This window comes from Protopterus annectens, chromosome 2.part0 (genome assembly GCF_019279795.1).
Source record: "Protopterus annectens isolate FY-2018-M chromosome 2.part0, PAN1.0, whole genome shotgun sequence".
NCBI classification, from domain to species: Eukaryota; Metazoa; Chordata; order Ceratodontiformes; family Protopteridae; genus Protopterus; species Protopterus annectens.
The window spans coordinates 705,055,470-705,079,630 of record NC_056728.1 but is presented as its reverse complement, the minus strand read 5'-3'; the positions used below and the strand labels follow the sequence as shown (position 1 = coordinate 705,079,630).

The 24,161-nt window shown below is 43.8% G+C and overlaps 1 protein-coding gene across 1 annotated transcript in view; it reads left to right on the top strand.

Annotated features, from left to right (window-relative positions):
- Window positions 1-24,161, top strand: part of NFKB1 (nuclear factor kappa B subunit 1) — a 772,892-nt gene that overhangs the window by 686,275 nt on the left and 62,456 nt on the right. Inside the window, exons 18-19 of the mRNA XM_044060344.1 lie at window positions 5,139-5,263; window positions 7,339-7,405. Coding sequence (XP_043916279.1) covers window positions 5,139-5,263; window positions 7,339-7,405 — 192 coding nt within the window. The remainder of the gene's footprint in view (window positions 1-5,138; window positions 5,264-7,338; window positions 7,406-24,161) is intronic.

Sequence of the window (24,161 nt, the reverse complement as noted above, 5' to 3'; positions counted from 1 at the left end):
ACTTGATAGAATTATCATTTCATTGAGTAAAACCCCTACATGTCTAATTAGTACATAAAGAAATTCTGTGCTTTGCTGATTAATAAATGTAGGCATGTAGGGGAGATATGCATGCACATAAGTGAAAGGTAAACAACCATGCCGCCTTTTTATTTTCTTCTTTATGCAGCTGGAGAGGAAATTCAGTATAATAGTTTCCCAGCAAAACAGAAGACTGGCTAGCAGACATCTCAACTGTACCGAATTCCTTGGCAAATACCGATTTTGAGGGCAAAATAATGGGGTGCCACGAATTCCCACATAGCCCCATTAATTTCTGATTTTCTTCTTTTTATCTTTTTTTACTCCTGATGTCATCAGCAGAGTGTGCGCGATGATGTCAGCTTTGTCCCCGGCTCAGCTTTCCTTGTTTAACGGCTGGTTTGTTTTCCCGCTTTACTTATTTAACGTCTGACTCTGTCTGCAGCTATGCAGTATGCACGGATGGCTCGGCTTCGGCTCCTCCAGGTAAAAAACAGCTTTTGGGTTAAAGCAGGAGAAACTGTACTTCAGGAGTGTGTAAACTGTCTTTTTATTTAAACGGCAGCACTCGTGCTAACAAATCTGTTTACTACTAGACTAGTGTGCTTAGAAGCAGGAGTTTGCTTCAAGGTTTTTTATTTAATTTCATTTGTACTGACTGAGTCTGTGCATGCTGTTTGCTTCGTTCATGGCCAGCTGCAGGAATTGACAGCTGTGCTTTCATTAACTTATATGTCATAAATAAAATCTTTTTGAATGGAGAAAGGACTACATAATAGCCTAAAGATAACCATAGTCAAAGCTCTATGCATGTACGTCGCTGCAGCAGGAGAACCGTTATTTAAAAAGAATGAAACTAGCGGGGGCCAGTAGGTTGACTGAATATAAGGCAATCGATATACCTTCCACAATTTAAGTCTGTGTCCTTTCTTGCACTACCACTTGTAAACAAAGAAACATGTGCCATTTAGTGTCGTATTTGTAAACAGTAATGTGACTATAAGTCACTCTAGAAATAATCTGTGAGACCATGATACATGCATTGAGCGTTTTGAGTGTTGTGTACATTCCATTTCTATTGATGTCCGTTAAGTTTGTTATTCTACTCTTGTTACTGCTGTTCTTATGAAGCTAGGTTCTTAGACATTTGACCAGCAGATTATTTACGAATAACTTATTAGGTTTACACTTTAGATCTAATAGTTTCTTTTACAGCTGCTTGCAGCTGATGGTCTGCATTTCATATTCAAGTGTCTTTCAAACTTAATTGATTCCAAAACCAAGTAAAATCTTTAAGCTGCAGATTTTATTCCTGATATATAACTGGTATGCAACATTCAAAAATATAGTTACAGCATATTACTTTAATACTATTATTTTATTTGCCTACTCTTGTATCAAACACATATTAAGAAGTTTTCATTTCTAGTCTGTTGATTTGCAGCTGTTTACAGCTGCTTGCAGTTCATGTTCCAGTGTATTGAAGAATAGTTTATGATATAATTCACGTTTGTGAACTTTATGGATTTACTTACTGAATTATAGTTAATGTATAGCATTTGGAAAGATTGTTCATAATATTCAAGCCTTCTATCATTTACTTTTGAAGTTTTTTTAAGTGAACTAGGCTATGTATGTTTGCATTTTTTAACTTCTGAAGTGACTGAAGTAAGACGTGCATTTGTGCAGTTGTGCAGTAGGGAACTGGCTGCGTAGCAAACACATACACACAATATACATATACAGTTGTGTGTTACATATATATTGTGGAAGATTAGTGCAGCTTTGCATTTTATTATATACAGATGCAAATTAGACAGGTTCTTCCAAGTAAAACAGAATATTTTGGTTAATTAAATGTACAGCAAGTAACCTTGGTTCAGTCTTAATTGCTGGGGAACAGTGTGTTTTGGTTTCTGTCTGTCTGTCTCTCTCTCATTCTGGATTCCTCTGGCAGGAATGATTTCCATCTTCTCCTCCATAGTCTTTCGTCACCATATTTGATCCTGTTTCCCAGAGCCTAAGTTCTAGACTCCCAGTCACTTTCCACAAAGGGCATATTTTCTCTTACTGGGCTTTCCTCAGCCTTCATGTTTTGCATCCAATAACTTATTAAAGAAACCTGCTCTTACTATCACAGCCAGGTAGCTATCTGGACTTAAAGCAACGGGTAGGCTTGGTAAAACACTTACTTGATTTAATTAAACATTTCTCTGTTTACAATGCATTCTGTATATAACATTATAATCATTATTTATATTATTAGTTATATATGTTGAAATTATTTGCATCACAGTTTACAAATATCAGTCATACTCTTCTGTTTGGTGAGAGACACAGCACTATGATACAGAAGAGTCCCCACCTCCTTTTTGATGCTGTATTTATAGTGTGGGTGTGGAAGTAGACTTTTATGATGGAAATGTTCTGAATTGGGCAGTTTTGTTATTATTGGTTCATGCATTTTGTTTCATTGTCTACAGTACAGCCTACTGGAAAAATAATAAATTTAAAATGCGCTCTGTCTAACAAGTGTGTTGTATTATACAAGGAATATAATTTAATAAAGTCAGGAAGGTGTATCAAAGAAAAGAAAACATATATGGTTCTTGTTTTGTGCACAAGGGGCCAATGATTTGAAAACAGGCCAAAGGTAATCTTTATCCACCACTGGCCAGATGCATTTTCTTTGGATGTGGTGTGGGTTTCAATGCTGTTTCAATGAATGTGAGTTTCAAGGGCAGAGAAGTTTTAATGCCAAGCCTATTTTCATTGTGCGACAGTATTGCTTTGTTTACCAGATGTCTATTAGTGTTTCTGCATTGTTGTGCTGTAAAATGTAAAAATAAAATCCAAATAATCATTGCAGAAGTAAAGCAGTATGCACACATTCGTGTTAATGGTAAATGGGGCAAAATAGCCAGGCAATGGGACATTGGGATGGCTGCAGGGGGACTCTGGTGCCATATTTTGGTTGTCTGTTCTTCAGTTTGCGTTTGGAGGTTGTTATCCCACAATTCCATTGGACTGGGTGGGGTTACATAAGTATGCATGCAAATTAGATGTTAATCAGCATACAGATTTGTACCTATTTTTCATGGGCCCTGTCCAGATTTTTGGTGTTTCCAGGTTGAGAGGTATGCTGGCCAGACTCACCATGGTTGCTCATGACTATGCAAACAGTAACCATGCTTCGGAAAAAATGTATCATTCACCAAAGGGAACTGTTGAATAAGAAATGAAAATTATTTTTCTTTTATTTCGAGTACAAATCCAGAAGTAAGTAATACATAAATATAGCAGCAGAAGCAATGTGTGCTCAGGACACAACTGGAGCACAATCTATTTCATCTTCTTCCTTCCCAAATTCTCTCCATTGCAAAACAGTCTAACATAGTTCCTTCACAAACTACCTTCTTATATATAAAAAATTGAAAAATAGGGGGGATGCTTTACTCCCCTCCAAAAACGTACAACTCCTCCTCTCCTACCTCCTCTAGCAAAACATCCTGAAGTGTTCCTCTGTAGTATGTCTCTCACTTTTCAGTCTGTCCTGTCTTCCCCTTTTGAATCTTTTAAGTAACCAATCAGGGTGTCCTCATAAGGACATCCCTATAGAAAATAAGTAAAACACCCTTTATATTTTTAAGAAGTAATATAAATTGCTATGCACACTGCTGGCCTTAACTACTTGTAGGTACTGTAACATCTGCATTCATCCATAACATCCAAATACATCCGAAATCACATGAGCATTTACATTTCAATGTTTTACTTCCCCTGTACTTAAAGCCCAATTTCGCCACCTTTAAGCCCTTCATGAAACTGGATGTCTCTTTGCCGAAACTTTTGCATTGCTGTATTGTCACAAATAACCTGCATTCAGTGTATTGACATATTAAGAGTAGCCGCTCTTTTCACAGATAACCACTACGAACGTGCGAACCTTGGGACTATGAATACCACCCATTGTGTATGCTACAAAACTGCATTGTTGTCATGTTTCTTGATGTAGCAAAATTCATACAGAACATTTAGTCACATTCTGAAGCATGTCTTGGGTGCATTGCAAAATCATACTATGACAGCCTGACTTGTAATTGCAGTCGGAAAAAACAAACAGAATCCATTTCAAAGATATAGATGTCTATATTGTCTCCCATAAAAATAGTATTCTGCTCATCTTGCATGTAACACAAATCCCCCCAACTTTAGTAATTCTGAGATCACATAACAGTGAGTGAGAGGAAAAACTTCCTTACCCATACTCTTCCACTGTTAACATTTTAAAATGTTCTAAAACTTGATTAATAGCCTGTATCTTTGTATCTTGATATAGTGTTTAGCATTCCTGTCTTACACTACTTGGTGGTTTAGTTCATTTCCCAAATGGGATACTTTCTGTGTGGAATCTAATGTCGTCTCTGTGTTTCCATAGGTTTATGTAATTGCTGTGGTTTCCTTCCATGGCCTGAAAATATACAGGTAGGCAAACTGATGATCCTGTAAATTGTGCTCAAATATATATATATATATATATATATATGTGTGTGTGTGTGTGTGTGTGTGTGTGTGTGTGTGTGTGTGTGCATGTGCATGTGTAGTGAATGTGAGTATGAGAGTATATCTTGCAGTGGGCTAACATTCTAACTGGAATTAGTTCTGCATCTTCTGGCTGTTGAATGCCAGGACTCTGTATTTCAGTGGTCTTGACAGGAATAAATTAGTGGATATCAAAAGTGGATGACTAAATGAAAACACTGTGTATTTCAAAGTTCTGAAAACAGACCTACAATATCAGCATTTTCAACTGATGTTACTGTAATGATATGTGTTAATAATGAAAATACATACAGGATTTAGCATGACTGCCATAATAAGTACTCTTTAAATGAAAAAATCCACAGTTCATATATTACCTCAACTAATAAAGAAATGTCTTAAATTCGTTGTAAACTTTTAAACGTGCATGGATATGATGGAAAAATATACAGGTATCAGCAAAATAAAATACACAGTACAAGATGACTAAATTTTGAAACTTCTTTGACTTTTATGTCACTTTTTTTGGCTGAATTATCTGTCTACTCCACTTCTCACTCTCTATCTTGATTTAGGTGCAGATCCGCACATAGAAAATTGTGAACCTTGGTACATTTTGGATGAACCTGTTAGTGATGATGAGGAAGATGAAGGCATTGTTCGGGGCACAACACCTATGGATATGGCAGCCAGCAAAGAGGTGAGTTATCTGGTCTGTTTGCAAAATTGTCAACATCAAATATATCTTCCATATTACAAAAAGTGTATAGAAAGAGGCATGTGTTTTGGAAGATAATTGAGAGATAATATGCAAAACAGATTTCTGTATATGATAACATGTTTGCCTTTTCCTAAATGTCTCTGCTGTTGTTATGAATGCTCGTTTACTACCAGATCAGACAAATTGTGGGTTTGGCATAATGGTTAAGGTCTTCACCTTATAGAAACATGCTACAGGGTTTGATTCTGACCTAAATTAGTGTATAAGCTTAAAATGGCCCTCAAAGGCAATTAGCCTCGTATTCACTTATGAACAAATTAATTTCATTGCCTGGCATCCTAGAGACTTGATTTTTCTGTTCTACATGACATACTTCTAGGATGTACTACTAGGATGCAGTAATGGCTTCCCACCAGCTCACCATTGTATAAATATTTTTTCTTGGAAAAAAAAACGTAGATGGATGGAATATAGTAGCCTGTGCCTGCCTGCCTTTCTGTTAAATTGATTCTTTTACTTTCATTCACAAAAGATAATGCATTTTCATATATTTTTATAGACTTTTACTCTTGAAATGACTTTTGAGATAGCTTTATTTTCATAGTACAGGCTCACAAACAATGTCAAGCAGGTAGTCCAAAAATTAGCTCTAAACCTAGAACAAAACTGTTAATAAAGGGACTTCCTAATGCAGGCAAGAAGGACACTGTTTTTATACATTTAAGACTGAACTAATAAATCTTTGTATGGTGGGGATTTTTACAGTTATAGTTATGTAACATTTGGCACTTTCCAAAAGAAATGTTATGCTCATTTCTGTATATAGTTTTTTGTCACTAGTCTTAATTAACATAGCGATTTGTTGCCTTGCCTCATTTGTTAATGTAGATTGCATATTCCTCTGTCTTTGAATGTTTTAAAGAACAAAAAAAATGGAACTTTAGTTTCCCTACCTGCTAATTATGACTCTTTGTCATCACATGCTGATTCATGAGCCCTAGCTGTTGACATTGTCACTGAAACCATAAACTAGTCACCCAGTATAAACATAGTACTGTGTTTGACTTCAGATTTTAAAATGCTGTCTCTAAAGATGCAGTGTTTATTTTTTTCACTTGGTATCTTACAATATGGGTGAGACAGCGGTTAGCTTTATTACTTCAGAGTGCTTGGTTCTTCAGTCCAGTTCTCATTTGGGGCACCTTCTGTGCAGAATCTGCAAGTCTTCCCTATGTTTGTGTCAGTTTTTAGTACATGTCTTAGGTTCCCCCAGCATCCCAAAGATGTGCTGTTAAGTGAGACAGCAAGCCTCAAATTGTCATTAGGTATGCATGCAGAGAAAGAGTGTGTGTGTGCGTGCATGCATGTTCATAGGTTCATAGGTAGGTACTAGGCTATCGGCCCAAGGGCCTAAGTAAGCCTAGTCAACAAGGTTCCCTGGCTTACGCCACCCAAGAAAGTTATTTTCCTGTGCCACTGTCCAGCAGAGACACAGAAGTGATCCCCAGGGTGTATTTCCTATTTCCCATCCACTCATCAAGATTCTTCTTGAAGAATGCTAATGAAGAACTTTGCTTGACATAGATAGGTAGTTTGTTCCAGAGTATAGGAAGTCTCTGGGACAGGAATCTATCCCTCCAGCATGTCCTGTTTATTGTGGTGACAAGGTTTAGGTCCCTAGAGCGTGTAGCTCGGTGGGATTGGGATTTCTTTAGGTGTAGCATGTCCAACAGCTCTGGGTTTGACATAGCTTTATATGTTAGGCAGAGATCACCTCGGAGTAGGCAATATACTACGGAGTAAAGCTGGAGTTTTTTGAGGCGGTCAGTGTAGGGCATTTGTTTGAGGCCAGTAATCCTCTTTGTGAGGTACTTCTGTGTGTGTCACACACATCCTTTGCTGGGTTGGTGCCCCATTCACGATGAGTTGCTATGTCTTGTACCAGCTGGATGCCAGGATAGATGAGATTACCACAAGGTCCTGCACTGGATTAAGCAGGTAAACAAAGAATGAATGAATGAATGAGCATAAATGTGTTGATTTTTTTGTCCTAGGTGTATGATATTTTGGAAGGAAAGCCATATGAATCACGCCCCGCTTCTATCAGTGTACTTCCACAAGGTATTTACTATTTACTTGTTTCACTTAATTTTTAGAGTCACCTACCAAAATTAGAAATCTCCCTTTGTCCTTCTCTGTATTGCTTATCTGTACAAAATGGATTAAGGGGAAAGAATACAAATATTTTTTTTTAAATGAAGCAGTTAGTACTGTGTTTCATAAATGTTGTCTGTGACTTTGACATATACTTACCAATGAAAAGAGATGCAGTACCATAGTTGATGAATCATACCACACTCAGTAGACTCTTAAACATGCATACATGCTGTGCTTAATTTTGTTTTTTTGTAGTGAGTATTGTAGCTGTTGTTAAATTTCTGTTGGCTGTTGAAATCTAGTTGCTATTGAAAACTAATTTAGCATATAAAAATGTAGTGTGCATAATTTTACAGTACATCGCTGTTCTGATATGTTTCAAGACCAAGAAAAGTACCACATGCAGCTTGAATAAGATTTGAAGATTGTTTGCTTTGTACTGCAGTCCTTTAACTACATTTAGACTTCACATCAGGCTTTCATATGTTATGGGTTCTTGTATAATATGTTGCAAATGCTTGCCGTAACATAATTTTTTGTGATGGTTTTGGCATCTCATTAGTCAGAAAATGCCAACCCTTTGAGTAGTTAAAGAAAAATCAGACTCGGTGAGTTTTACTTAAGTGCTTAAACCTAAGTAATAAACATATTTCATCAATATACACTTTTCTGTTCCTTTTCTCTCCATGCCTACTGACCATCAGGTCTCCCCAAAATGGACTGTCCATTTGTTCCACCCCACCAGCGACATACCTAATACAGTATGGGGGCAAAAGCCATCCTGAGGGGGTCATCATTCAGACAGCCCTAAGGGTAGCTTGTGCCCTTAGCCAGCATCCTGGCAATCAGGGCATTTTTAGAATGGCCTAACACCAGCCCTGGGGGGGATATGTGCCCTATGTCATCTGGGGAGCCACTACACCTACCTATTGTACAAGAGTACACTGCTGTGCAGTTTTTTGGTGAAGGCTACCACCATCTGGCTCCATCCGTCCTTCTTTCCCAGGATGAATATACATTTAATATAAACAAATACACAAAAAATAGTGTAAGATTATCTATATGAGTGGTGTTTTTGGTGATACTTATAAATCTATAATAATATAAATAGCATGTTATAACTTCCTACCCACATAGTAATGAATAAATTACAAATACATTTGAATTTAAAATAATGCATTACTGGAATATTCACATCAGAAACCAGCGTTACTTTGCCACCTATAAGCACCTGAAACCAACAGACAAGTGGAAAAAAAAATCCACTTTAGCTGTCAATACAGAAATGCACAATTCCATAGTCTTTACAAAATGAATCCATTAGCCACATAGTCATAAAATGTAAATTAAATGTTGCTTGTCTGGCCATGTATTAATTCATGTCTACTGATACATAATTAAATTTAAATTATTTTGGTTGGAATAAAGCCACATCTGAGCTAGAAGTCTTGCTTAACTCCAATCGTCAGAACATGAGTTAAACCTCAATTGTGTTATTATAATGTAGAGCATCTGTAAATTTCTAGCACAGTACAAACTTGTTTAACTCAGGAGATGGACTGCTTAGACTAACCACCTTGACTTGACCTTTATCAGTTTTGCACTTAGTTCAAGCCATGCCAGAACTAAATATGACTTTAGCAATCTTCAGCTTGCCCACATTTGATTGAGTTACGTACTTGTGAACATATCCTCACCCAGTTCTTGGAAAGCAAACAAAGTTTTAGATTAAAAGGCATATTTGATTATGACTTTATACTTTAATTCCTTTTTTGGGTGTGAATGTAGCAGATCATTTGTTATCTGTGAGACGTTACATCAGAGATGCAGATAATGAGAACAGTGGCAGCTCTAGAAATTTAAGAAGGGTTGCAACTTCCCTGATAAATCACTTATTTGTGTGCCATTGGAAGAAGCATCATTACCTTGTGGTAATCTTTTATATACAGAGGCAGCCCAACCTCAGTCAGTCAGTTGTGTACATTAGCATGGATGCTCCTGGTTGTTTGCGATCGTGAACATGTGACTAACGTAGCTCTGAATCCTATAGCACCGCATTGCAGAAACAGCGCCTTTTTACTGTAGCCCTTAATGTGAGTGCTAGGGTTCTTTCTGAATCCACCAGAGTGTTATTTACTATAATTACGCAAACAAGTATTGAAGTCTTTGTATACATTGTAGATTGACCCAACTGTCCGTATGACTTTTGTGCATGCAGATGTGGTCTTCAATTTACTGTAGAGTTGTCACTGCATTTTTGAGGTATTTGATTATGAGTTGTATGTATATTTGCATATTTTATGGACAAATAAATCTAAATATATGGAAGTCAATGCCATTTGTGCATCAACTATCAGTACATAGTTTTTGCAGCATTGTTTATGTTTTATTTGATAGCATGGAGTATCGTATATACACCTTCTGGTTCAAGTTAATATAATGATTAACATATGAATTCAATTTCTAATATTTCTGGAAAATAGCTCACATTTTCTCTGAATCAGTACATGCATAAGCCATTTCATAAAACTCAAATTCTGAAAAAGTACATAAAAATAAACAATACACAACATTATATACATAATTTCTTTCAACAGTCAAAATTCACACAGTGTCCATGCAGAGCATGACACCCCTGCTAACTTAGGTCTAGCCATTAATGTAACCCTAATAAGAAACAGAACTCTAAACCCAACTAAATCCTAATATGACCCTATCCCAAAGCAAGTCCATATTTTATTCTTTATCAACAAAACAGCAACGGGAACACTGAAGTCCCAAAGTATTACAGTAATGATATTTGACAAACTGACATTTCAACCAGTATAAAAACTGCAGAGCTTGGAAAGAACATTGATTGTCCACAGAAGTTTTGATGTATTCTTTTAAAACTCAAATTTATTTAACCGAGGTCAAAAGTAACAATACATCATACTGGAGAGAGTTTAGGAGTATGATGCTCCAACACTGCACTCATTTTACACCTCTTTAGTTGCCATCATGGAAGGGTAAATGATTTACGACCCAGGCTTGTCATGTTTCCTCTCATCAGCAACACTGTTGATGTCTAGTTTTAGGATTCACCAGGGGATTCACCAGCAACCCTTCATAAAGTCTTGGTATAGCCCTTCCCTATATGCTAACAACAAAGGTTGTCGGCCATTCTTTAATGCCACACTTCTAGAGTGAGTCCCAAGTATTTAAGTTTTGATGATAAAGGTGGAATAATATTGTTTTGATTGTCAGTGATGGTAATGCATTAAGTTGTGATAATTTATGTAGAGAAGCAAAGATCATAACATTTGATCTGATGTTGTTAATTTTCATTCATTCCATACTGATGGGTTTTCGGTTCTGTCCTTGGAATCGAGCCAGCCTTATACCAAACTCACGTTAGTCAAAAACTCTCGAGCCAAGATCCTAACCAGAATGCTCTGCTCCCTGTTACCTCAGATCTCATTTGCTGCGTTGCTGTACAGCCGTGTCAAGCCACTCTCTCTCAGCTAAGTGAATAATTTTTTGAAAGTTTCTATATTGCTAGTGCTTTAAAAGTTTTCAATCAGTTACTATTTCTATTCTCCTACCCTACTGTATCTCTAAGACTCTCTCCCTATAGTTTCTTTCCCTTTACTCCCCTTTTTCTTACCTTTGAGGTAATTCTTCATTACCATCATTGGTAATCCTTCCTTTCTCTCTTCTTACCCTTCTAGGTAGCCTTCTTAACTCTTAGGTACTGTCGTTCTTCTCCACATCATTATTTTGGACAAGAAAAGTAGTGTTGGTTTCAGACAGTGTAAGAATTGCGGCCATAAGTTACCGCTTTCTGATGGTCATGACTTGTGTCTATTGCTTGAATGTCTCCCACCTTTCAGTGGATCCCCCGTGTGGGATTTGTAGAAATTTTTTGACCAGGACTCTCAATGAAAGAAAGAACAAGTTAATCCTGAAAGGCCTCCTTAAAACACCTTTCTGTGAGGGTATCTCTGGGTCGGAGGGCTCACCCCCTCCTGCTAAACCCCATAAGAGGCATTCTTCTTCTTCCTCCTCGAGGTCGCTGACTTCATCTCCCTCTGGAGATCGCAGGGAGTGAACTCATAAGAAGGTTAAAATTTCCAGTCTGGCGCTGCCACCTGTGACCCTTTTGGCTGCAGGCTCGGCACCACCATGTCCTCTTTATTGCCACCGGCACCGGAGTTCCCGGTGCAGACACTTATGGCTCCGATAGTTTCGTTGCAGCCTTTACCGGCACCTTTGGCCCCGAGTTTGATGATACTGTCCTCTACGGTGCAGACACCTTCAGCACCAATATGCTCTTTGGTGCACTTCTTTTTGGCAACGTCATTACTACTGGTGCAAACACCTTCCTCGATGGCACCGTACTCATCGGTGCAGAAACTTGCCTTTAAGTGCAGACACCTTTGACTTCTATGGCACTGCCTTTGTCAGTGCAGACTACCTCAACAGCATTCTCCTTGCTGCAGACACCCTCAGTTCTGGGCTCTGCAACACTCAAACTAGCAAGGACCAAGTGCTCTCCTTCTTTGGATCCGTATGTTGGTAGCCAATATAGCCCTTTTCTAGAAAGTCCAGAATCACCTTCAGGTTTCTCTATGAGGTTGACCAGGAGCCTCTCTGAACAAGATGCGTTGTGGCTTGTTGACCAGTTGCTTGTGGCCAGGGGTCTCTGTCAACCATCTAAAGCTACTTTCCCTCTTTCATGTGAACATATTTCTCCACAGACTCCAACGTATAGTCCTCCTTCGATTTCCATGCAAGCATTGAAGCCCCTTCCTCCGACAGCAGCTTCCCTCCCTCTGACCCCAATAGTGGATCTCACTTTGGAGCCGGAGTCATCCTTGTGGCCCTTGGTGCACTGCGCATTGGGCTTTTCTCAGGCTAGTGGCTGTGCCGTGGGGGAGGGCATTCTTGGATCTGCAATGATTTTTTCTATGGCACCCTCCAGGAATCCTCCCTCCATCACGCTCCACAGCCCACTTGAGACCCCTGGTCTGGGGGTTGGCTTGTCAGAGCGGGGTGTGACCCTGGTTCTGAGGTTGTTGTGCTAGGTTGTGGGCTCCCATCCCTCTTTGGGCGGTCCGGCCTTCCAGGCCATGGAGAGGGCGCTTGCCTCGCTGGCAAACCCCCCATGTCAGAGTCCTCTCCCCCTGTGCTGCAACTGTCACAAGCCACAACCACCAGACACAGGGCACAAGGGCCTCAGGTTTCTCCCCCTCAGGAGACCCCCTCTTTCCAATCTTCCCTAGAACTCCCCACTGAGGAAGTACCTCGCAAGGTTTCATACAAGAGGAAGCACATGGACTCCACTGAGGAGTCTTTGACCAAAGATACAGACTTTGATAACGGGGAAGGGTCCCCACGGTCACCCTCTGATGAGGTGTGTCCTTTGGTGACATCCTCAATATCCTAAGACAGAGGGGTGACTGGAAGTCCTACAATCCTTCCTCAGAGGAATCCATATTCCTGCAGGCCTTTCGTGCCCAACCTCCTACCTCCTGGGTTACCCCGCTGGCCAATGAACTTGTCCAGCTCATCATACAGCGTGCATGGAAGGCTCCTGACACCCTGGAAGCTATACTGCGGAGGCCTGACAAGATCTTATCTACCCCAGCTGAGCATCCCCACTGGTCAAAAGGTCTTCCAGTAGATTCCATGGTGGTTGCGGATGCAACCAAGAAAGATTTGGCAGAAGAGAGCCATACTGTCCATCCGCCCAACAAGGAGTCCCAAGCGATAGACAGACAAGGGAAGTATGTGTTTGCTTCATGGTTCATCGACCTTCGCTGTAAGGTCCTTGAGCTATTTGGCACACTTTACAAGACTCCAGAGGGATCTTATCAACCAACTCTGAAAGCTTGGCAGGAGCTGTTTCTGATGAGGACTGTGACAACGTAGTTTCTCAGGTAGTGACCCTAGAAACCATATCCAGTTCTTCCATGCGCCTTATTTCACATGCAACGGAAGGAGCAGCTAGAGCGGCAGGCGCAGGTATAGTCACAAGATGACATGCCTAGATGTGCCTTTATGACTTTGCGGACTCCTTTAAGGCTTCCTTTATGAACGCCCCCATCGAGGCCGCTTCTTTGTTTGGCCCTAAAGTTAAAGATACGCTGGCAAGGTGCGAACAAGATGGCAAGACCCTATCTGCCATTGGTGTCAGACACTCCACTCCTCAACGATTCTACTCCAGAAATCGGAGGAGCGGGAAAATATGGCACAGAAAATCACAGGGCTGTTTCTATGATGCACGTGCCGAGTTCTCCCCTAGAGGCAGAAGGGGAAACTCCAATGGAAGATGCGCCTTTCGGGGCAGAGGAGGTCCACGAAACCAGGGTTCCAGAGATTCTTTCTCTGGTCAACCCTATCAGTGCTCCTGAAGCACATTACCTAACTGCTCACCTCTGGAAGTGGTCAGGGATCATTTTTCCTTGTACCCAAATGTCTGGCGAAAGATAACAATTAGTTATGTACTCACCATAATGTCAGATGTATGTAGTCCATGTCGCCTACATTCTTAACTGATGGGTTCGGAGCCGAGAATCGGCTCCGACTCGGCCGCTATTTACTAGCTCAAAGTCTCTGATTGGCTGGGCTAGCCCTAGTATCCCAAGATGCACCACGTCCAAACCCCCAGATCTTGTTTGCCAACAATATAACAGAGTGACATACACAACCTCCTAGAAATAACACAAGCAGGAAGAGAGAAAAAATAACATCCTCAGAAGGGTCTAAGAACATAATCTCCTCCAAGTCCAACAGGTCGGGGGACGGTGGGTGGGTACGTAAGAATGTAGGCGAGATGGACCACATACATCTGACGTTATGGTGAGTACATAACTAATTGATGTAATGTGGTCCTATCTCGCCACATTCTTAACTGATGGGACAGCGTCCCTAGCACCTACATTCTGGGAGGCTCACTGACAATACTCCTGAGCACCGTGGAACCAAAGGAAGCCTGGTCTCTAGACACCACATCAAGCTTGTAATGAGAAACAAAGGTGTGCGGAGAGGACCAGGTGGCCGCAGCACAGATGTCATCCAAGGAGAGCCTAGCATGATAAGCTACTGATGCAGCCATAGCCCTGGTAGAATGAGCCTTAACTGGGAAAGGTAAATCTCTGCCTGCTAATGTGTAAATAAAGGAGATACAGTCCTTAATCCATTTAGCAATAGTATCTTTAGTCACAGGGCTACCATTCTTGTTCTCTGAAAAGGACACAAACAACTGATCCGATTTCCTGTGGGGTTGTGTCCTGTGCAAATAAAACCTTAGTTGTCTATGAATATCCATCTGGTGGAATTTGAATTCCGCTTCATTTGAAAAGTTTGGAAAGAAAACTGGTAACTCAATGGATTGGTGAAGACAAAGGGTAGAAGATACCTTAGGAAGGAAGGAGGGGTTGAGTCTCAAGGAAACCCTCTCCTTATGGAAGACCAAATAAGGGGGCTTTATGGAAAGGGCCTGAAGCTCCGATACCCTCTTGGCTGAAGTAATGGCGACCAGAAAGGCTGTCTTCCAAGACAAATATTTTAATTCACAAGTGTCAGCCAGTTCAAAGGGGGTAGAAGTTAAGGTTTGAAGCACCAAGCTTAAATCCCAAGGTAAAACTGGTTGTGACAATGGTGGACGGAGTAACCGGGCTCCTTTCAGGAAGGCTTTACAGAGTTTATGGCCCATAAGGGAAGGCTCATGTGAGACGTGAAAGTTAGAAATGGCCGCCAGCTGTACCTTAATAGTGGAGGTAGCGGAACCCTGTTTGAAGAGCATAGCCAAAAAATCTAATACCGCCGGCAAGGGGGCTGTGAAGGGATCTAGATTGTGTGCTTCAGCCCAGATAGCAAATCTTTTCCATTTGCTAGAATATAGTTTTCTGGTAGACGACTTGTGGGAGGACAACAGAATATGCAACACCTCAGGTGAAAAGGAATGTAGTCTAACTAAGGATGGAAGTGGAGCAGCCAAGCTGTCAACCTGAGGGTTCGTAGGGATGGATGGAACTGACCCGACTGATGAGTCAATAGGTCTGGTGCTGGTTCCAGAGTCCAAGGGCCGTCCACTGTATACTTCTGAAGAAAGGGGAACCAAACTTGACGAGGCCAGTATGGTGCGATAAGAATCATCTTGCTTCCCAAGGAAGTTGCTATCTGAATCACTGTTGATAATAGAGGGAATGGAGGGAAGGCATAGAGCAGACCTGGGGGCCAATGGTGGACTACAGCGTCCCTGGGTGGCTCCCCCGTGGGGGGGGGGGTCAGAGTGAAGTACCTGCTGCACTTGGCATTGAGGGGGCTGGCAAACAGGTCGCAGCAAGGTTGACCCCACCTGGAGAAGATCTGAGTTGCAACTTGGTTGTTCAAGGACCACTCATGAGGCATCAGAATAGCTCTGCTTAGCCTGTCTGCTATCACATTGGACTTCCCTGGAATGTGCGTTGCTACTAGAAAGCGTTGGGAAGACACCACCCAGTTCCACACTCTCATGACCTCTCTGCAAAGAGGATAGGACCTGGTTCCACCCTGCTTGTTTAGGTACCACACGACTGACATGCTGTCGGAAAGAATAGCAATCGTCCCCTTGGGAAGAGAGCTCTGAAGTGCTTGCAACGCTAGAAGCACTGCTCTCATTTCCAGGACATTGATGTGCAAATGTACCTCGTGATCTTGCCATGTGCCTTGGACCGTTCTGCCCAGATAACGGCCACCCCAACCTATCTGGGAAGCGTCCGTGGTCACCGTGGCTGTAGGAGACAGGGGGGTCGGAGATCTCCCTATGTCTAGATTGGACGACTGAAGCCACCAATGTAGGTCTTGTCGGTATTGTTCCGTGATGAGAATGGGATGACAGAGGAAACTCCTGAAAGGACCACTGGACTGAGACTAGCCACTGGAGGATCCGTATATGTAGCCTGGCCAGCAGTACTAGCATGATGGTAGCCGCCATGGACCCTAGTAGTTGAAGAGCAAGTCTGACTTGGACTTTCTTGAGGGGTAGTAAGGCTAACACTTGAGCCTGTAGCACTTTGATTCTTTCTGTTGGAAGAAAGGCTCTCATTTGGACGGAGTCTAGCTCTGCGCCTATAAATGCAACACGCTGTGATGGCCGCAACACAGATTTTTCCCAGTTGAAGGTAATCCCTAGGTATTGGCCCAATGTGATGGTAGCCCTCGTGGCTCGAACGAGTAGATGCCTGGAGGGGGCAGTGAGAAGCCAGTCTTCCAGATAAGGAAAAACCTGGAATCCTTGACATCTCACATGAGCTGTCACCATTGCTAAGCATTTGGTAAACACCCTGGGGGCTGTGGTGAGACCAAAAGGCAGAGCACGAAACTGGTAGTGACTGGCTCCCAGCCGGAAGTGTAGGTGACTCCTGGATGCCTTGTTTATCTTGATGTGGTAATAGGCATCCTTGAGATCGATGGAGCACATCCATACTCCTTTTTCAATAAGGGGAAAATGGACTGAAGAGTGACCATTCAGAACTTGGACTTCAGTACAAATCGGTTTAAACGGCTGAGGTCCAGAATAGGCCTCAGGTCCCCTGTCCTTTTTGGTACCAAAAATAATCTTGAGTAAGTTCCTGATCGATCTGGTCTGAGGGGACTGGTTGGATGACTCCTTTTTCCAGCAGCTTCGAAACCTCTAGCGCTGCTTGATCCCTTTGACTGGATGGAACGTCTGGGATTTTTCTGGATAGGGGAGGGAGTGTAAGAAAGGGAATGGTGTAACCTCCGGTAATTATTCGGAGCACCCATTGATCCTGAGTGATACTTTCCCAGGCTTGAGGATGCCTCAAAAAACGGCCCCCGACTGGCTCCGGAGTAGCACAGTCGGGCAGTCCCTCAGGGACATTGGTAGGAGGATCCACGAAAGGATTCACTGTCTCCTGAGTTGTGGGGGCCTCCTCTGCCCCTGGAGGGAGGGTCACCATGATCAACGGGGAAAGACTTCTGAGATTTCCTGAACCATATCTTGCCTCCCCTCCGTGCCTTGGGATAAGGCTTAGAGGGAGGCAAGAAACGGGCCCCTACGGCAGACAAAGTCTTACCCTCCTGCTCACATCTGGTGAGAGTGTCTTTCACTTTGGGTCCAAAGATGGAGGACCCATCGAAGGGGGCGTCTGTGAAGGAAGACTTGAAGGCTTCCGTGAAGTGACACAGGCGCATCCAGGCTTGCCTCCTGAGGGCTACGCCTGAGCTAGCTGACCTACCCGCCCCTTCGGCTGCATAGGATATGAGCCTCATGGACGAATTGACAATAGAGGAAAGGGTAGACAGCTGGGTGATGACAGTCTGATTCAGCGCCTCAGGCAAGTTACCCGACAGGGTATCTCCCAATTCCTTAAGGAGATCTCTTTGGAGTCTAGTGAAGTGGCAAAGATAGTTCAGCGACCACATAGTAAAGGTCGCTGAAGACAGGGTATGCTTCCCATACCTATCCATACTCTTGGACTCCTTGTTAGGAGGATGAATGGAAGTGGAAGCTTCTGCAACTTCTTGCTGAGTGGCAGACGCCACCACCATGGCATCTACAGGAACTCCTTTAGTTAGGAACTCTTTCTCCGGGGGTGCCGATAGAAACTTGTTTGGGCGGCTGGGCACAGGTTCCATGGAGTCAGGGTGTTCCCACACCCTTTGACAAATAAGGTCTAACAATTCGTCAAAGGGCGGAGAAACCCAGGAGGCGGAAGGTCGGGCTCCAAAGGCTTTGAGGAGGACCGACTCATTCTCAGATGGGGATTTAGAAGGCCAGTCGCCTCTCTGCCTTAAAATCTCCAGAATATCGGAGAATGAGACCTCATCGGAGGGCGACTTAGGGGACCCCTCTGCGTCATCGAGGTTGGTATCAGAAGTGATGGACTCATTTGGGGAGTCAACGTGCTTCCTCTTGCATGACTTCTTTCTGGGAGGCTCCTCAGGCAAGGAATCTGAAGGGCCCTCAGAAGTCTGGGGACCACGCATGGAAGTATCCTCAGGCCTTCGAGCCCCACTGTCCACTGATAAGGGGGCGTCAGAGGCTCCAGCTGCAGTGCTGAGGGAAGGAGTGGCTGATTTGAGTGAAGTCACTGAAGACCTGGCCAGTGCGCTCCTCATGGCCTCGAATGCGGGTCCACTGGAATCCGAGGATTGACTCGTCTCCGAAACCACAATCAGAGAAGGGGTTCCCCTAGCCGAGGCACCAAGAGGGAGACTCGGAGCCGAGTGATGAAGCCCCGATGTATCCCCCTCGGGTCCGACCAAGGAAACCCGAGTGCCAAAACCAGAATATGGAATCGAACAGGTTGGAGCCGAGGTCGGAGCCGATAGGCTTAACGGGGATATCGGAGCCGACCACAGGGCCCCACTCGACGCAGAACACCCCGGCTCCGATGACACAGGAGTGCTCGGAGGAGGAATAGTCGGAACCGACAAGAGGGAAGGCTCCGGAGCCAACTGGGCTGGAGCAGAAAATAACCTGGCTAATACCGGCGCCTGAAGGAGTCTCTGCACCACCCTGTCCACATCCGAATCAGACAACCTGGAAGACTTGGAGGACACAGAAGGTGGTCAAGATCTCTTACCCAGAGGATCCAAGGTTAGGCTAGGAGAAAGGCTCCGAATTGGTTCCAAGAGGATCGGAGCCGAAGCCGGCTCCAGTGTCATAGAAACCTCCTGCAGCGCCGATAACAATGGAGCCGCGGAGGTTGACTCAGACACAGAAATCCCTTCCTTAGGCTCCGAAGCCAATGGAGCCGAAGAAGGTGGAGCAGTCTTCATTATTTTCTCCGATGGCTCTGATGAACCAGACGGAGCCGGAGATCTCTTTTTTTGGTTTAGACTTAGACTTCCCAGTAGAGGAAGATGACTCCAAAGCTTCTTCAAAGGCAGGTTTGACAAGGCCCCTGAGAATCAATTTATTTTTCCTCTCTTGCAAGACTCTAGAGCTAAAAGAGTGACACACACTACAAGATTCTTGCAAATGAATAGCGCCCAAACAATACACACAGATGTCATAGCCGTCCGTTAAGGACATCTTATAAGAACATTTGGTGCACTTTTTGAAGCCAGAAGGCTTATGCTCTTTCTGATCTTTGCCTGACATGGCAATACAATAAAACACACACACAAGGTAAGGAAGGGCGGGGGAGGGACTCTAACTTGAATTCCCAACAGACTTAACAGACCGGGGTGAGGGCTAAGGCCCTCTAACTTAAACGGGCCTAGCCCGTGAAAAACAAGGTTTCTACAGAAAACTAACTAAATAAAGGAAGGGGCGCTAACTCAAAATGCCCTTACAGGTGTAACAGACACAGGAGAGGCTAAGGCCCTCTAATTTAAACGGGCCTAGCCTGCCGAAAACACAAGGAATCCACAAAAACAAAAAACTGTCTAAAATAGTCACAACTCACAGGATACACTGAACTTAGCTGTAAGAACAGCTTTTGACAGAAAAATAGACAGAATAAACGAAGAAAAATAGTTTAAATAAGGTACTTAGCCACAGCCAAGCTCGGGACCACGTCTGTACTCTACGAGCGGCAAACGAGATCTGGGGGTTTGGGCGTGGTGCATCTTGGGATACTAGGGCTAGCCCAGCCAATCAGAGACTTCGAGCTAGTAAATAGCGGCCGAGTCGGAGCCAATTCTCAGCTCCGAACCCATCAGTTAAGAATGTGGTGAGATAGGACCACATTACATCCACCGATGTGAAGTTGTTCTATCTCGCTGTTTTGTTCTTACACGTGGGTCGGAGCCAATCCCTCGGCTCTGAATCGGCCGCTTTTCAAGCTCAGACTCTCAGAGAAGCTCGAGACCTAGTGTATATCCCATGATGCTCTACTGTGAATCCCCAGATCTAGTTTGCCGCTGCAACGGATCAACAGCTTGTCGGAGTTAGCTCGGGCCAGTGACTTAAATTTTTTATTATTATTAGTATTTCTCTTCTAATTTTTTGAGTATTATATATCTCAGTGTGATAGTATCATAGTGTTAGCATTCTACTTTAGCTTGATTGCTAGGACTTCTAAGTAATTCCTTTTCAAGGCTTATGCCTTCTTTATTGGGCGTGACAGGGCTCTGTCAGCTAGTGCGTGTCGTGTTTCTTATATATATATATATATATATATATATATATATATATATATATATATATATATATAGTGTGGTAGTCTAGTAAATAGTTCAGTAAACAGTTTTATTAGATAGTTAGACCTTATAAATATATCTAGTTTGATTTAGTACTGTGTTTATATATATATATATATATATATATATATATATATATATATATATTTCTACATACATCTTAGAACTTGTTTGTGTTACTTAGTGTTAGAGTTAAAAGATGTCAGAAAAACAGAAATCAGGATTTAAAAGGTGTGAGTGCAGTCAAAAAATGTCTGTTACAGACAACCACTCCGCCTGCGTGTACTGTTTGGGCTCTGTACACCTACAAGAGGTGTGCTCTGTCTGCCATTCCTTTAGCGCCAGGGTTCTCCTGGAAAGGCGAAGGAAACTGGTAGACAGAGGACTCCTGAAGCCTGATTTTCAGGCTACTTTAGATAAGGCTGACACCTCTTCCAAGGCTTCGAAGGGGTCGAAGTCTTCCAAAGGATCCTCGGAGCCCAAGTCTTCGGCTCTGAGTTCCTCAGGTATGGTCCGTGCATCGGCTCCACAGTCCTTGGAGCTGTGTATCGAGTCCTTACCTCAGGGCCCAGTTGTGGAACCGATATTGGAGACTCCTCAGTCACCAATTCTTCAATCGGTTCCATCTTCGGCCCCTTCGACACATCCAATGTGGATCTGGACCGAGTGGTTAAGAGGCTCTTAGAGAACCCGGCCCTAGCCAAAATGCTATCTGCTTCGAGCCATTCGGCTTCAAAGCCTGATATCCCTCCCATGGCTTCTCCACCTCCTCCTCCGAAGCCAGTCGAGTGTTCGGAGCCGGGGCAGACGGAACCAATATTGGTAGAACCTTTGGAGCCGAGGTTTGATCCACCTCCCTCGGCTCCATCGACCTTGATCTCCTCGGTCCCGACCAGGGAATCTCGGAGCCAACAGTCCCTCGCTGGCTCCGGGGTGGAGAGTCGAACCAATACTTCAGTTCTGACTCTTCCACTCGGGGCTTCGGCGCAGGTGGCCTCGGCATCGTCCTCTGGATTGGAGCGGAGGTTCTCGGTCCGGGGAGAGCTGCTGGTCTCTTCGGAGCCGACTGACTTCTGGGACCGGGATTCTAGTGCCTTCGATGCCATGAGGAAGGTCATGGCTGCCAAGACCACTACCTCCTCGGATCTGTCCACCCCTCCCCCTAAGGGGCCTCGTTCTACCTCTTCCCCGCAGATCCCCACAAAGCATCAAGATCCAGGGCCTCAGGTATCCCCATTGGGTGGCCCCTCCTCTCTAGGGACTTCACCGGATGCTCCCACTGATGAAGTACCTAGAAAGAGATTGTGCAAGAGGAGGCACTTGGATTCCCCACAGGAATACCTGACATCGGATACTGACTTGGAGGAATCAGAAGGGTCCCTACGATCCCCCTCAGAGGATGTCTCATTCGCAGACATATTGGAAATCTTAAGGCAGAGGGGTGATTGGCAGCCCCTTACCCCTTCTGAGGACGAGTCAGTTCTCCTAAAGGCCTTTGGATCTCAACAATCCGCCTCCTGGGTTACTCCGCCCTTCGATGAACTGATGGAGCTGGTTGCTCAAAGGGCGTGGGAGTCCCCTGACTCAGTGGAACCGGTCCCTCGGAGGCCCAACAAATTTATTACTTCCCCCACTGACAAGGCTTTTCTTACAAAGGGAGTCCCAGTTGATGCCATGGTGGTAGCGGCGGCCACCAAGAAAGAGATGCCGGAAACCTCTTCTGCTGTCCATCCTCCTAATAGGGATTCTAGGATGATGGACAGATATGGGAAACACGTATTTAGTTTTGAGGCATTTTCCATGAGGTCGCTCAACTACCTGACACATTTTACCCGTCTTCAACGAGATCTCCTAAAAGAGCTGGGAGATACTCTCCAGGGTAACACAGCTGTTGCAGTCTCTGAAAAGGTGACTGCACAACTCAACACCCTTAATTCAATAGTAAACTCATCCATGCGACTCATTTCGTGTGCTGCCGATGGATCGAGTAGGGTGGCAGGTTCAGCGATAGCTCTTCGGAGACCATCCTGGATGCACCTTTGCTCCTTTGCAGAAGCCTTTAAGTCTTCCTTTGTCAATACCCCATTTGACGGGTCCGGCTTGTTCGGACCCAAAGTAAAGGAGACACTTACTAGGTGTGAACAAGAAGGGAAGACTCTGTCTGCTGTAGGAGTCCGTTTTCCCACTCCAACTAGACCATACACCAAAGGGCAGCGAAGTGGAAAAATTGTGGTTCCGAAAACCTCAAGGAGCTTTCCAGAACACACCTACTGATACCCCCTCTAGAGGCAGAGGAGATGGCAAAAATGGAAGACGCTGTCCAAACGGCAGAGGCGGTCTGCAGAACCAGGGCGACAGGGATCAGTTCTCTGGTGAGCCCTATCAGTGTTCCTGAATGGAAGTCCGGCTGTCCTGCTCTGGAGGCAGTTGGGGGTCGCTTGGCTTTATACTCAAACTCCTGGCTAAACATTACAATGGATTCTTGGGTAAAAAGCATCATTACCAGAGGTCATTACATTCCCTTTACAAAACCCCCACCCATAGTTACAAGGATCCCAGATGTTCCACCCAGTCTGAGAAAACTAGCGGCCATAGAAATCCAAAACCTGCTAGACAAAAGAGTCATCCAGCCAGTCCCAGCGGGCCAAATAGGATCCGGAACTTTCTCAAGATTCTTTTTAGTTCCAAAGAAAACAGGGGACTGGAGGCCCATACTAGACCTCAGCAAACTCAACACCTTCGTCAAGAAGGAAAAGTTCCAGATGGTCACGCTGCGTTTCCGGCTGGGGGCCAGTCATTACCAATTCAGAGCCCTGCCCTTTGGTCTCACCACAGCCCCCAGGGTGTTCACCAAATGTATGGCAGTGGTCACGGCTCACCTGAGACAGTTGGGATTCCGGGTGTTTCCATATCTGGACGACTGGCTCCTCACCACCACCTCCAGGAATCAACTAATCCAAGCAAGAGACTACACCATAGACCTTTGTTCCCAGTTGGGCATAACCCTGAAAAATCTGCATTATCGACCTCGCAGCATATTACATTTATAGGGGCAGAACTGGACACCGTCAATGCGAGGATCAGGTTGCCCCAATCAAGAATCGTAACTCTAAAAAATCAATTATCCAGTCTCTTAGCCCGCAACAAAGCTCCAGCATTCCAGATACTACAGCTTTTAGGCACGATGGCAGCCACAATGATAGCAGTTCCGTTAGGCCGCATGCACATGCGAATACTCCAGTGGTTACTCTTCGCGCAATGGTCTTACCAACAACTGCCCATGTCACATGAGATCCGGTTAACCAATCTTTGCAAGAAGGATCTCAGTTGGTGGTTGAACAGCAACCAAGTGATAATCGGACGTCCCTTCCTTCTTCCCCAACCCTCAGCCACAGTGACCACGGATGCTTCCCTGATAGGGTGAGTGGAGCTATTTCAGGGAAAGACGGTCCAAGGCACTTGGTCAATCATGGAAACACACTTGCATATAAATGTCCTAGAGTTGAGAGTGGTGTTCCTAGCCTGCTACACTTTCACAACTCTCTTCCTCCAGGCACAATTGCTATCCAGACGGATA